The sequence below is a fragment of the Metarhizium brunneum genome, chromosome 3 (assembly GCF_013426205.1).
Source record: "Metarhizium brunneum chromosome 3, complete sequence".
Classification (NCBI taxonomy): Eukaryota; Fungi; Ascomycota; class Sordariomycetes; order Hypocreales; family Clavicipitaceae; genus Metarhizium; species Metarhizium brunneum.
Window position 1 is genome coordinate 141387 of NC_089424.1, and position 12879 is coordinate 154265.

Here is a 12879-nt window from a genome sequence, read left to right on the forward strand (position 1 = left end):
TCTTATATTGGGGCTGATAAGGGAAAGCAAACGCGCAGAACACGGGTAACCATGCACAACTGAAAACTCTAGCAGCATGTAGGCCAACGAAACCATGCCGCATCATAACTATTTGCTCATTGAAGCAATTCCCATGGCGGAGCCAGCCAACGGGCCCGAATCTTGAACATGGCAAAAAAGTCGTCCTCCCAGGACCGTTGATTCTACTGTTTCTGCAATTCGCAGCTCTCATCGCCATACAAATCAATGTACTTGCCCAGAGCTCCCAGGGTGAAGTGAAACTTGTAGTTGGGATATCTCATACCACCGGGACTGGCAAAGATGCCCTCGAGCGCCGTCTGCGTCCACTCACCTGTGTCCTTCTGCTGTCTGACTAGCCACGCTATGCCCTTCTTAATAGCGTCCCTGTTTGAGCACCGGGCGGCAATGAGTCCTGTGACGGCGTAGGCCGTACACGTCACCTGGCTCCCTGTTGCGTCTTGGACGTACCGCTTGAGCCTGATGCTCTCGAGGTCCTCGCCCCAGCCGCCGTCGGGATTCTGATGAGCGAGCAGGAACTCGCAGCCGCGCAGGCAAGCTTGGTGATTGCCCTCGCTCAGCCCGGCGCTCTCGAGGCCCTGCAGGGCAAACATGGTGGCATAGGTGAAGCAGATGCCCCAGGAGCCGATCCAGCCGCCCTCTGGGAACTGCGATACAAGGAGATACTTGACGCAGCCGCGCATGCATCTCTGCACGTCGAGCGGTCTGTACTCGGCGTACGCCTTTTGGACCGTCTGCAGACACATGAGCACCGAGGCAGAGCACTCTGGAAACAGGTTGTCCGTCATGACGTTTTCGTAGAGCTCCGTGATGTTGAGGCGCTCGAGGGCCTTGGGCGCCCGGATGGGCTCAAAGGCCGAGTAGCCGCCGCCCCTGTTCTGCATGCCCAGAATCAAGTCGACGGCTTCGAATATCCTGTCGTCCGAGACGAGGCGCGGCGCGGCACCAGATTGCTGCAGCTGGATGACGCAGCGGACCGTCTCGGCCGTCGTGTCCGACACGGCGTAGGCTTGGTCGCGCGTGCTAAAGGGCCACGAACCCTTGGTCGGCTGGCGATAGCTGTGCGCCGCCCCCATAGGGTTCTCTCGGATCTGCGAGGCTTCGATGAACTCGAGCGCCCTGGTCATGATATCGCGGTTCTCGGGCCGTTGGGCCAGACCGCTGTCAAGCGCCGCCTGCACCGTGAAGACGGTGTCCCAGAGAGAGGTGCCGTTGGTGCCGGACGCGGCCATGCCCTCTCTGCACATCCACATGGGGTCGATGATGCGCTGGCTCATGCCTGATATCCAGTGGCTGTCGCGCCCGTGGGCGTGGAACAGCACCAGCATGTTGGAGGCGAAGCTTACGGGAGCAATGCACAGGTAGTTTGTGTTGTGCACCTCGGCCTCGACCTGGAACAAGGCCTCGTTGAGCGCGATTCTCCGCATCAGCGGAATCTTGCAGTACTCGTAGGCGCACAGCGCCTTGGACAGCCCCTTTTGCAGCAGAGTCTCCGGAGCCAGGCGGTCGTGGGGGCTGACGTTGGCCCTTTGCGCAAACCAGTCTATGCTCTCGTAGGGAACGTCGTACAGCTCATGGCGCAGCTCCTCAGACAAGGCTGTGGGCTGCATCCTGAAGCGATGGCCAAAGAGATAGCTCATGCTCACGTAGACGTTGCGTACATGCACCCACCAGTTTCCGGGGTTGAGGGGGAGGAAACTCGGGGCCAGAAGCGGCTCTGGGATCAGCGGCAGCATGCCATCCCACTCGTACACCCCGAGAGCGCACATCCAGAACTTGCCCCAGGTTGGGAGGGCTTTGGCAGTTCCCATACGGTGCAGTGCGGCACGGGCATTCTGAAGTACTGGGTGGTGTGGTGACAGGCCGAGGATTCGAAGCATCACGTAGTTCATGGCCGTGCCGAAGACGGTCGATGGACTATTGATCCAAAGGCCCCAGCCGCCTTCGCTGTTGGCAAAGTTTAAAAGGTAGCGGATCATCTCGTGCTTCATGGGCTCCGGGAAGGGGATGCCAATGATGTATGAAGAGATGACGATGCCGCTGGTGACAAAGAGCGGTCCGTCATCATTGCATCCCCAATGTCCATCCTCTGTCTGCAGCCGCTTGAAAAATTCCCAGCCGTTGTCTAGGGCCTCGCTTGGCCTCGCTGGCCTTGGCATCTTGGGAAGCGAGTACTCCCGGCCCAGCCAGTACTGCTCAAGGAAGCTCTGCGGACGGCTACTTTTCTTGTTGTGCAAGGCATTGCCATGGTGTGTATTGCTGTCGTCGTCTTGGTCATCCGCCACGTACTCCCACATGTGGCGACCCAGTTCAACATTGAGCCGCCACCTTGACAAGTCTGTTTTGTATTCTGCAGCGGCCTTGGTGTCTCTGCGGTCGGACAACCCGACAACACTGTTGCTGGGCGTCGTCGACGGCATCGTTGAGGCAGATGTGGGGGATGTGGTTTTGTTGTTGTTGCTTCAAGTGATGTCCGTTCCTCTCAAGATTATTGGGTATTGCGAAAATAAGTGACAATGTTGACTCCCAACAAGACTGAGAAAATCAGGCCTCGGATACGCCTTTGCAACGAGACCAGTACGTTATCCAGCCTCCAGGGGAAGCATACGGCTGAATAAAAGAGGACGAGCGTAAAAAGGGAATGGGCGAGAAAATTGGGCATATAACATGTCATGGCGTGGATCGTGGGCTCCGGGCCTTGTCTCTGTCGTTGAGCAACACGGACTGCAATAGAACAAACACTCCATCCCGCCCTTGTCGCCTGTCCATGCCGTCGGCACCGTTTATCTCGGTCTTCAAATTGGCGTCCTTGAGCACCGGGCAATGAGAAAGGCCACCACCACACCAAAAATGTGTGCTACGTGCACGCCCATGACGAGCTTCCCAATGCAGACACTGGGGGGCTTTTGCGTCGGCGGCCCCACTATTGCATCTGGGCCGGCTCCTGGCCCTGGGTCGAACTGCCCCACCTTCCCCACACATATGCATGGTCAGCGTAGCATTCATCTCGAGCATGTTTCTAACTTTGCCGATGGACTAACGAAAAGTGGACAGCTGGACATCTGGACGTCACCTCGTATGGTGCATGCTGCTATTACGCCTTGCACGGGGAAATACAACAACACCAGACCGGGCTTTGCCCCACGATAAGGAACGAGCTGCCGGCTTGGACATCAAGTGATGGCGGCCGGGGCTCAGTATATCGGCGCCATTGGACCCTTGTAGACACCAGGCCTTCCATGTCTGGTCACCGCGGCACATGTGCAGTCTGGTCAATAGCACTTGCTTGACTTGACCTTTGAAGCATTGCGTCAATCCTCTGTTTCGCCTTCTGGAGCTTCTTTGTCTTCTGTCTTTTTGAGTTTGGGACTTTTTGCTCTAGAACCACCACGTCCACTGTCGCACACGGTATAATGACAGCATCCATGTCCTCATCGCCTCAAGTCGCGGTAGTCACTGGCGCCGCCCAGGGCGTCGGCCTCGCCGTGGCCAAGCTCCTCGCGGCGCGCAATTACCAAGTTGTCCTGAGCGACATTGACGTCGCCGCGGGCGAGCAGGCCGTCGTCGACATCAACGCCTCGCTCGGCAAGCAAGTCGCCCACTTCATCCCCTGCGATCTCGCCAAAACCGACGACATCGACCGCCTCTTCCAGCTCACCACGGACAAGTTCTCGGGCTTCTCTGTCCTCGTCAACAACGCGGGCTTCCTGCGCGCGCCATTTCTGGCCATCGACGCCCAGCAAATCAGCGACACCATCGCCATCAACCTGACGGCCACCGTCTACGCGACGCACCAGGCCATCCGCTTCTGGGAGAGCCACGCAGACACGATCCAGGACGCCAACGTCGTCAACATTACTTCTTCGTCGTCTTTCAAGACGTATGCGAGCATCGCTGCCTATGGCGCTGCGAAGGCGGGAGCCGCACAATTCACGTTTGCTTGCCGCTCGTTTGGCCCCCGGATCCGCGTCAATGCCGTTGCGCCCACGGCCATCGCGACCGCCTTTGACAAGAACACCATGATGCGCGTGCCGACGGACAAGTCTGGGCCCGGGTACACGCCCGAAGAGGAGATGCGCGCCATGGGCTTGGCGAGGCTGCAGCCGGAGCAGGTAGCCGAGGCGGCGCTGCAGTGCATAGATGACCGTGATAGGTTCGGAAAGGTTGTCTACTTGGACGCTACCGAGGGACAAAGGATCCATGCTGGCTTTCTGCCAGAGTAACAGGGGTCCAAGTCGTGAGGGAAAGTGACAGCCAGCTATTTTAAAAAAAAAATTAAAAAATTAAAAAATTCACCTGATTAAAACAGAGCTATAGTGAATAGTGTCACCAAGGAGCATATGTGGATAGCAATTCAAACACGGTTCTATCATTATTCATGCAATACGACGTTCCGCTTTTATATCAGCAGTCTGACCTCATGCTTTCCTCGGCGTCGGTCTCCTCGACACCAGCAACCTGCAATCCCTGTCCGGCCGCTGCGGCGCAAACACAATGTGACAATGCGAGGGCATCATGACGGGCGTACCGTTTCCATCCACATTGTGCGGACCGTACATGGCATCCTCTGGTAGGCGGATATCAAACGTATTCAGCACGTTGGCGAGAATCGTCATAATTTCCATCCAGGCCAAGTTCCTTCCAATACAGCTCCTCGGCCCGTACGAAAAGGCAAAAATATTCCGCTTGGCATCTTCGTTTCCCAAAAATCGCTCGGGCCAGAAACGATCCGGCTGATCCCACACGTCTGGGTGGTTGTTCATGGCCATGAGGTTGAAGGCGATGTGCGTTCCCGCCGGCACACGGTAGCCCTGGAAGGACATGTCCTTGCTGCACATGCGAGGCATGAAACCCGACGTGATGGGCGCAAAACGAAACGTCTCGTACACAAGAGCCTCGAGATACGGCAAGTGCTGTTTGCAATCGGTATACGATATGAGGTGGTCGGCGCCGAACCGCGAGCGCACTTGGCCGACGGCTCGGTCGAGCACGTCTGGATACAGCGTGAGGAGATGGAACACCCACGTCAGCGACGCCGACGTTGTCTCGCTCCCGGCCAGCTGCATTCCCACGCTTTCGGCCTGGACCTCGAGCGGGCTCATTTTAATCTTCGAGTCCGGGTCCTCGGCGTCGATGAAGGCCTGGAGCATGTCGGCAGGCGTCTTGTCGTCTGGGTTCTCGTCGAGCAGCTCTTTGCGCTGCCGCACCGACTCGCGCGCGTATCCGACAAAGTCGTCGTATTTGCGCAGCCACGGCCGCACCAGCAGGGATAGTGGAAAGCGCAGCAGGATCCGGAAGTTGATGCTGATGCCAATGTACACGGCCGTGGCGGCGATCCAGTCAACCACGGTGCTGCTGTCCGAGGTGGCTTTGTCGACGCGCCCAAACGCCAGGGCGCTCATGATGTTGAAGGTCGCCAGCTGCGTGTCATTGCGGTAATTCAATTCTATTGTCCTCGTATCCTTGTCCCTATCTTTGTCGCCTGACGCTGCTGAGTCTAGCTGCTCATTCCACTTGTGCATCATCGAGACGGCGCCGTACTGTAGGACTACTTGCTCCATTCTCGCGAGGTAGCTGGGACTGTTGAGGTAGGGGCCAATCTGCCTGCGGCGCTGGCTGGCCAGACGAGGCTCGCTGAACGTGACAAGATTTTTCATCACGGGGTCGCTGAGGCTCTTGTAGATGTCCATCTTGCGAGAGTCCAGGGCGCCAAGGACAGCGCGAGCATGGGCTGGATTGCTGAGGGTGATGGTGTCGGGCTTGGAAATGTAAATGTCCCCGTAGGTGTGAAAGTCGTCGAGGGCATAGCGGATGACATTTTTGGGCAACCGATTGCGAATGGCCCTCAAGGCCGTGATTCTCGCGACTTTTGGCCCAGGAATAGATCGGAGGGGCGATAGAGTAAATGCGTACAGGAGCTTGGCTAGAATCCACAGAAAGCTGAGCGTAAGGATCAAGCGGAAGCCATCATCTTGAACCAGGCGAAGCTTGTCTTGCAGAGGCATGATGGATGCTCTTCTCTTCACCACACGAACTCAGAGCGCGGGTTGGCGTGTTGGACTCGAGGCTGGTCGGTCACCCCATCAATGACTTGAGCAAGCTGTGTGTCTGGCGGTCCCCGAATCACGGCATGGGACTGTGTTCAATGCTGCTGCTGGTGCTCAACTCGTCTGGTCAAGTTGCATTGATTCGACTGCCTTGACTCTTCCCCGTCGTTACTCCAAATGTTGCACGCACGCCCTGGCGTGAGACTACGAGGTATCAAGCTCTCGGGTAGTCGCGGTATCATGGCCGGAGAAATTGAACATGGCTCACCGTATCTAGTTTCCATGACCAACAGCAATGCGACGCTTCAATCTGCGATTGTGCAACACAACACCAGACACTTGACCAGTCAATTGTTGCCAATGCTTTTTACGATTCACGAGGCTGGCCCCGCGGCATCGCGCCCCCACCCAGCTGAATCTCGTGCGGCAAAGCACGCCCCAAGCCACTTGCAAGGGTCAAGGGGTCAATGTGTCTTGTTCTTCGGCCGTTGGACGTAAGACGGCACTCTTCATTCGGCCGGTAGCAAAACTGGAGAGCGAAGCTTCTTGTTCCAATTGACATGAGCTTGCGCCTAGAGGAGCGGTCAGGAACTTTTGGTCGATACCCCGCCTGGTCCCTTACACATTGCTCTCAAGCTTGGAGAAGCACCAGACGTCTCTCCCATGATCTGGCGTTGTTGACAAGGAGGGGGCAAAAATTAAAAAAAAAAGAAGATTCTCAGAGGTCTGAAAAATACCGTGGCAGCAATTGTACACCAAGAAACAGTCCCGTAATCGGCCGTGGCATGGGCAAACCTTGCATTCCCAATACGGCTCCATCCTTCATCATGGAACAGGCCTGGTCGAATATCGAAAGCGCCCATTTTGATTTGTCGCCTCTGGACATCATCAGTAGCCACTTGTACATTTCCAACGTGTTTTTCTTTGAGAATACGCAATCCGCGCGCGACTGGCTGCCAGAAGAACTGCTGAAGCAGAGCCTCTACGATGCGTTGCGCGGCTTTCCCATGCTGTTGGGCAGACTGCAACGCGGTTGGGGAAACACCATGAAGGTCGTTGTCGACAAGGACGCCCTCAACCCTCCAAGCTGGGAGGTATCCGAGACTGCTGCCCTGAGCTTCCGCACCTTGAAGGCAGAGGGTTTTCATCGACGTCTTTGGCCCAAGGGCATACGAATTGCGGAACCGCAAATTGCACGCACCGCAGGCGATGCATCCAAGCTTGTGCGCGTTCATGTCGCTCGCTTGGCTGACAACAGCGGCGTCGCCATCGTCCTTCGCATCGCGCACGCTGTTGTCGATGCCAAGGGCGCCGTCGCCTTCATGAGGCATTGGGCAGATTGCTTCCGCCGACGCAATAATGTAGTAGTTTCCGCCACCGCTTCGCCGTCTCCTCCGCCGCAGACGTCTGCCGCACTTGTCTGTCGCCGAAGTGTCATGTATGAGAAGCTCTCGCAAGACGCTCGCCCACGTCCACTGCCGTGGTACATGTGGCCTCTGTCGATGCTGTTGGTGGCAGTCGTTTCGCTGCTGGGTCTCATCCTCAAAAGAAACCTCACCGCGGGACGCACAAGAAGCCACCTGTTCCGAGTACGTCGTGACAAGCTCGATGCGGTCAAAAGTCTGGCGACAACAGGGGCAAAGCCGTCTAACGGCATATCCTACAACGACGTGCTCGTTGCCATCTTCACAATAGCATACGCGCAGTGCACGATGCAAGAAAAGTCAGCCTCGTCACCGTCATCCAGGGGTGGCATTTTCCGGCGAAAACCACCACAGGCCCGCGCCATTGTGCCTTGTGACTTTCGACATCGCCTCGGCGTACCCGAGGGCTATACGGGAAACTGCGCCGTGGGCTTGTTTGTCACGGCACCGTCGGAGACGCTGCTGCGGCCCATGACGGAGACGAGCGTCATGGAGGTGGCGCGCTTCTCGAGAAGCACCACGTCGGCGGCCGATGGGGCGACGATTGAAAAACTGATACAGCGCGCAATGAGGTCGATTCAGCTTTTGGGCGACAAGGTTCGCATCCTTTACTCGTTGATGATCTGCCAGGCCTTTTCGAACCAGAGCCGTTTGCCGTTTTACGAGGTGGATTTTGGCGTTGGGAGGCCGGTATTTGTGAGTCCCATGGCATATCCGAGAACTGTGGCCGTTATTGTGCCACCGCCGCCGTCCCTGGCCATGGGCCACGACGTGTTTTTTGTGTATTTGACGCTGGAAGAGTGCCAGATGAGCAGGGTGCTTGGCAATGGGGGATTCCAGTCTTTTGCTGAAGTGATTTATTAGTAAAAAAGGCGTCTGGTATCCTGTATATATCTTCCACCATGGCCTCAGAAATAACCCACTACGATTACTAGAATTCATTGGCCGCTATTGACCGGTGGCTATTGTGAAACTAACAAGTCTGGTGCAACACTTCTAAACCACGCTGTGCTTGGACAAAGTATCTTGCAGCTTGCCAGGTTGGACACGAAATATTGTGGCGTAAAATATAGAGCGCTTGAATGATGTGAAATAAGAGTTCAAAGGTCTTTACACTACGAACGCTACACGGCTATAGAACCAGCCATGTGATTTACGGCAATGTAAGCAAATGTCAACGCGGGACCTAACGTCGCTCCAGCCCCGGGATATGTCCTGCCCATAATACTCGCCGTGGTATTTCCAGTCGCATATAAGCCCTTGATCACAGACCCATCGCTTCGTAAGACCCGGGCATGTTCGTCCGTCACAAGTCCGCCTTTGGTACCTAAATCGCCGGGCACAATAGGAACCGCGTAAAATGGCGGCGCACTAATGGGTCCTAGGTTAGGATTGGGCTGAACCTTTGGATCTCCAAAGTAGTTATCGAAAACGTTGCCACCCCGGCCAAAATCCGCATCCACGCCATCTTTCGCCATGCCGTTAAACCGAGCCACGGTCGATTCGAGCGCCGACGGTTTAATGTCGATCTGGGAGGCTAACTCGGCTAGGGTATCAGCGCGGTAAATATATCCGTTTTCTAAGCCGACTTTGGCTTCCTGTCGAGGCATAAGAGACCCAAGCGAGTACTTCTTGCGGTGGTTTGTATCAAGGATCAGCCAGCCTGGAATAGCCTTGACCTCCTGGTTGCGCCTGTATTGGTTATGCCCACAGTCTACGTATGGCGCGGACTCGTTCATGAACCGTGACCCAGTCGAGTCGATGATAATACTATAGGGACGCGCACGTTCCTGAAGAGCAAAGAAATATCTCCCTAGAACAGGGTCAAGAATTGTTGGACCCCACCAGGCCTCGTCCATGAGGGCCGTCGCCGCCCCCAGCTTTATACCGGCTTGGATCGCGTCGCCCGTGTCTCCCTCGGGCACGCTCGTCCATTCGGTGCTTGCTGGCGCCGGGCCATATCTGTCCCTCAGTTCCTTGTTATGCGCGAAGCCACCCGCGCAGAGCAATACGCCGCGCCGGGCATGAATCCTGCGGAGTTCACGATGCCCACCGTCGCTGCTTGTCTGCTGCACGCTTGCGCCAACCACTGTCCCATCCGGCGCTTGTATAATGTCCACCAGGCGCGCGTTTCGCCAGATGGGCACCTGTGATTGTTGTCCCAGGTAGAGAAGCTGTCCGACGAGCGACTGTCCCATAGTCGCGGGTGCCTGGCCTCGCAGCTTGAGCCATATGCCGCGACACATGACGCTCATGGCCTTGCCAAAGTCTCTGAAGGACGATCCCAGCCTCGTGACACTGCTTGCCTCGTCTGTGAAGAGGGGCGGTGGCTGTCGCGGGCGCGCCCGTAGCAGCGACTGCCACTTGTCGATGCGATTCAGGTCAAAGACGCCTGGTTCGATGGTCCTGCCAAAGTGCGGCATCGCACCCGGTGACGTGGGATAGTAGTCTGGGCAGCCGCGGCTCAGGCGCCAGTTGAAGCCCAGCGTCTGCAAGAAGCGAACCATGTGCGGGCCTTGGTCGAGGTAGGCGAGCTTCCGACTTGCTGACGAGGCTGGGCCGGCATCATGACCTATGACAGCCTCCATGTATTTCAAGGCATCTTGCTTGTTGTCACGAATGCCTGCAGCCTCGGCAAGAGGGTTTTGCGGTATCCATAGCCCGGCACCCGAGTAGGCAGAGCTGCCGCCGAGCTTGTCGTTCTTGTCGACGAGGAGCGGTTGCAGGCTGTGGAAGCGCGTGCGCAGCGCAGCGGTCAGGCCGGCAGCTCCAGCGCCGACGATGAGGACGTCGACTTCTTCATCATAGGGTCCTTGTCCCGAGTCGACGGCCTTGGAAGACGTGAATTTCGACAACATGTTCATCATGGACTTTGCTGTTGCGGCATGAAGTGGAGGGTCATGGATGAAAGAGGTCTCCTTTTTGCGAATAGCGTCATGAGACGGGCTGGAATAGGGTCAACTGGTGTTCATGTTGCATGGCATGCCGCGGCAAGAATCGGCAGGTGCATACACCACAGACGTGCCAATTGGACCTTGTACTCGACGCCTGTGAGCTTGGCACGCATTATGCAACTTGACTTGACCAAACTAGACACGGCTCCACGCCAAGAGGAGAGTTCTGCTTATCCGAGCACGGAGGAATTCTTGGTCAAAAACCGTTGACGCTTGCATGTGACAAGGTACGGAGTCGGCACATGCAGGGGTTTCGGAATACTAGCCCGAATATCGCCAAGACGGCACCTTGGGGGTCCACACCTGCGTTTTCGGGAAAAGCTAAGCTTTCAGCTGCCCGGAAATGTGGGTCACTGTCCATCTCCGCAGATCCGCGCCCAGCCCCATCTACCCTATCTGCCCTTCAGCTGGCGGCATTCTTGTCATCTCCGGCAACGGCGGGGTGAGCACAACAAGCACGGGTGTCTTAGCTGGCTTGCGATGCCCGCTGATGTATCCGCGCATTATTCCGCGTCATTTCACGTCTGGCGGAGGAAAGGAAAGAAGAGAAAAGAAAAGGAACGCACATACTGACACCAGACCGTGCTAGCATCTCATCCCACTATCCAGTCTGGTCCAACCAACGCGTGCATGTGCGCCCAGCAACCTGGCCGCAGCCTCTCGAGTGACCAGCAAAGGCTAAAGCCGCCATTTGGATGAAGCATCTAGGAACCCCTTTTGTAACCACCATGGAGTGAGCTCGATAATTAGCCCAACACTCGAGCATCTCTTGACGTACATGCACCATGGAAGATTTTATCAAGCAGCCCTTGCGGGCTCAAACGTTCGCCCTGTCCGCTTTCGATATGCAGGGATCATTTTCCAACATCCCATATGCGTTCTTCTACGGGAACAGGGGCCAAGATGGGAAGCAAAAGGAATTCATGCCCACTACCCTCCTGAAACAGTCACTGGCACAAACACTCGAGTCCTTTCCGATCCTTCTTGGCCATATCAAGGCTACCGCAAGATGCAAGCTGCAAATCGACCTTGATCCATCGCACATCAACTGTCCAGACTTCCGCGAAACCATCCTGCCAAACGACAGCAACGTTTCTTTTGCGACTCTTGAAGCCGCAAACTTCTCGTGGAAGTCATGGCCCGAGGGCGTCGCGACCGTAAAGCCGTTTGCCATGCCGCACGACACCACCGGCGACATCAAGCTGCTCAACGTTCACGTGGTGCGTCTCCGCGACAACACGGGCCTCATCCTCTTCGTCAATTGTCCGCACTACGTCTTTGACGGCGCGGGCTACTTTGCCTTTATCAAAGAATGGGCTTCCAAAATGCGCTGCGCTGCTTCCCAGTCGTTGCCAAAGCCCGGCACCGAGTACTGCCACGACCGGACCTGCATCCAAGAGTACCTGACGGCGCGTAAAAGACCTCTCGACCCCGTATCCAACGCCATCTACGCGACGGCCAATTTCCTCTGCGACGCCATGACTTGGCTCTCGCCCGTCCACCTGGGACGTCTGCTCGGCAAGCTGGGCAGTCTGTCGCCCCCCGGTCAAGCCCACCTCTTCCACATTACCCAGCAGGCTCTCGACAGCCTGCAGAAATCGTCCCAGGAGCATCTGCCAGAGCACGTCGCTCGCCTGAGCACCAACGACCTTCTCGTCGCCCTAGTGGGCAGAACCTATGTCCAGAGCCAAAAGCAGCCGGTTCCGAGGGCGGGCTGGTTCAGCCCTGCGCCTCCCCCCGAGACACACTTCTCCGTTCGGATACCCTGTGATGCGCGGCCCCGGCTAGGAATGAAGCACAACTTCACGGGGAATCTTCTCGTGCCCGTTCTGATGAGGGACACCATGGAGGACTATGGCCAAAAGACCACGGCGGCGTCCTTGGCCAGATCGGCACTCCAGGTGAGGAGGTGCGTTGGCGATGTCGACGCCGCCCTCGTGAGCGGATACCACGACGTCTTGGGCGAGCACCCGACGAGTTACATGCGGCCGCTGGCGTTTGCGGCCTCTCACACGACCACGTCCATGGTGGCGACGAGCCAGGTCAGGTTCGGGCTGTACGATGCGGATTTCGGCTTCGGCAAGCCTGCCTTTGTGTCGCTCACGCCCTTGTTCGAGGGCGCGTATACCATGGCGGCGTTTTTGCCGCCGCCCCCGGGCAAGGATGGCGTGTATATTCTGCTGACAACGAATAAGGACGCCATGGCTGGTGTGGTTGAAAATGACTTTTGGCGGCAGACTTGCGAGTTAGTTTGGTAGCAAGTAGTGCAAAGTACAAAATTGACATGTTGCAGAGTATTCATCGTCATGCTATGTTGTGAACTAAGTTCTCTTGTTACTATGCTGCTCTTTTTTTTATGTAAAGTGATTCGAACTGGTCTAACTCGCCTCTCCCTCCGTCTGTCTCTCTCTCTCC

The 12879-nt window shown here is 56.6% G+C and overlaps 6 protein-coding genes across 6 annotated transcripts; 3 read left to right on the plus strand and 3 right to left on the minus strand.

Moving 5' to 3' along the window:
- Nucleotides 1-203: 203 nt before the first annotated feature.
- Nucleotides 204-2459, minus strand: PDSA (Protostadienol synthase A; the record flags this gene model as incomplete). The annotated part of the gene is made up of 1 exon (XM_014684914.1): nt 204-2459. The coding sequence occupies one exon, from the start codon at nt 2457-2459 to the stop codon at nt 204-206; it is 2256 nt and encodes a 751-aa protein (XP_014540400.1).
- A 1005-nt stretch (nt 2460-3464) lies between these two features.
- Nucleotides 3465-4262, plus strand: helC (Short chain dehydrogenase helC; the record flags this gene model as incomplete). The annotated part of the gene is made up of 1 exon (XM_014684915.1): nt 3465-4262. The coding sequence occupies one exon, from the start codon at nt 3465-3467 to the stop codon at nt 4260-4262; it is 798 nt and encodes a 265-aa protein (XP_014540401.1).
- Nucleotides 4263-4457: 195 nt separating this feature from the next.
- Nucleotides 4458-6044, minus strand: helB2 (Cytochrome P450 monooxygenase helB2; the record flags this gene model as incomplete). Its single annotated transcript, XM_014684916.1, has 1 exon — nt 4458-6044. One exon carries the CDS (start codon nt 6042-6044, stop codon nt 4458-4460), a length of 1587 nt encoding a protein of 528 aa, XP_014540402.1.
- An 869-nt stretch (nt 6045-6913) lies between these two features.
- Nucleotides 6914-8374, plus strand: helD2 (Acyltransferase helD2; the record flags this gene model as incomplete). The annotated part of the gene is made up of 1 exon (XM_014684917.1): nt 6914-8374. One exon carries the CDS (start codon nt 6914-6916, stop codon nt 8372-8374), a length of 1461 nt encoding a protein of 486 aa, XP_014540403.1.
- A 260-nt stretch (nt 8375-8634) lies between these two features.
- Nucleotides 8635-10374, minus strand: helE_0 (3-ketosteroid 1-dehydrogenase helE; the record flags this gene model as incomplete). Its single annotated transcript, XM_014684918.1, has 1 exon — nt 8635-10374. One exon carries the CDS (start codon nt 10372-10374, stop codon nt 8635-8637), a length of 1740 nt encoding a protein of 579 aa, XP_014540404.1.
- An 875-nt stretch (nt 10375-11249) lies between these two features.
- helD1 (Acyltransferase helD1) lies at nt 11250-12722 on the plus strand (the record flags this gene model as incomplete). Its single annotated transcript, XM_014684919.1, has 1 exon — nt 11250-12722. The coding sequence occupies one exon, from the start codon at nt 11250-11252 to the stop codon at nt 12720-12722; it is 1473 nt and encodes a 490-aa protein (XP_014540405.1).
- Between the last annotated feature and the right edge of the window lie 157 nt (nt 12723-12879).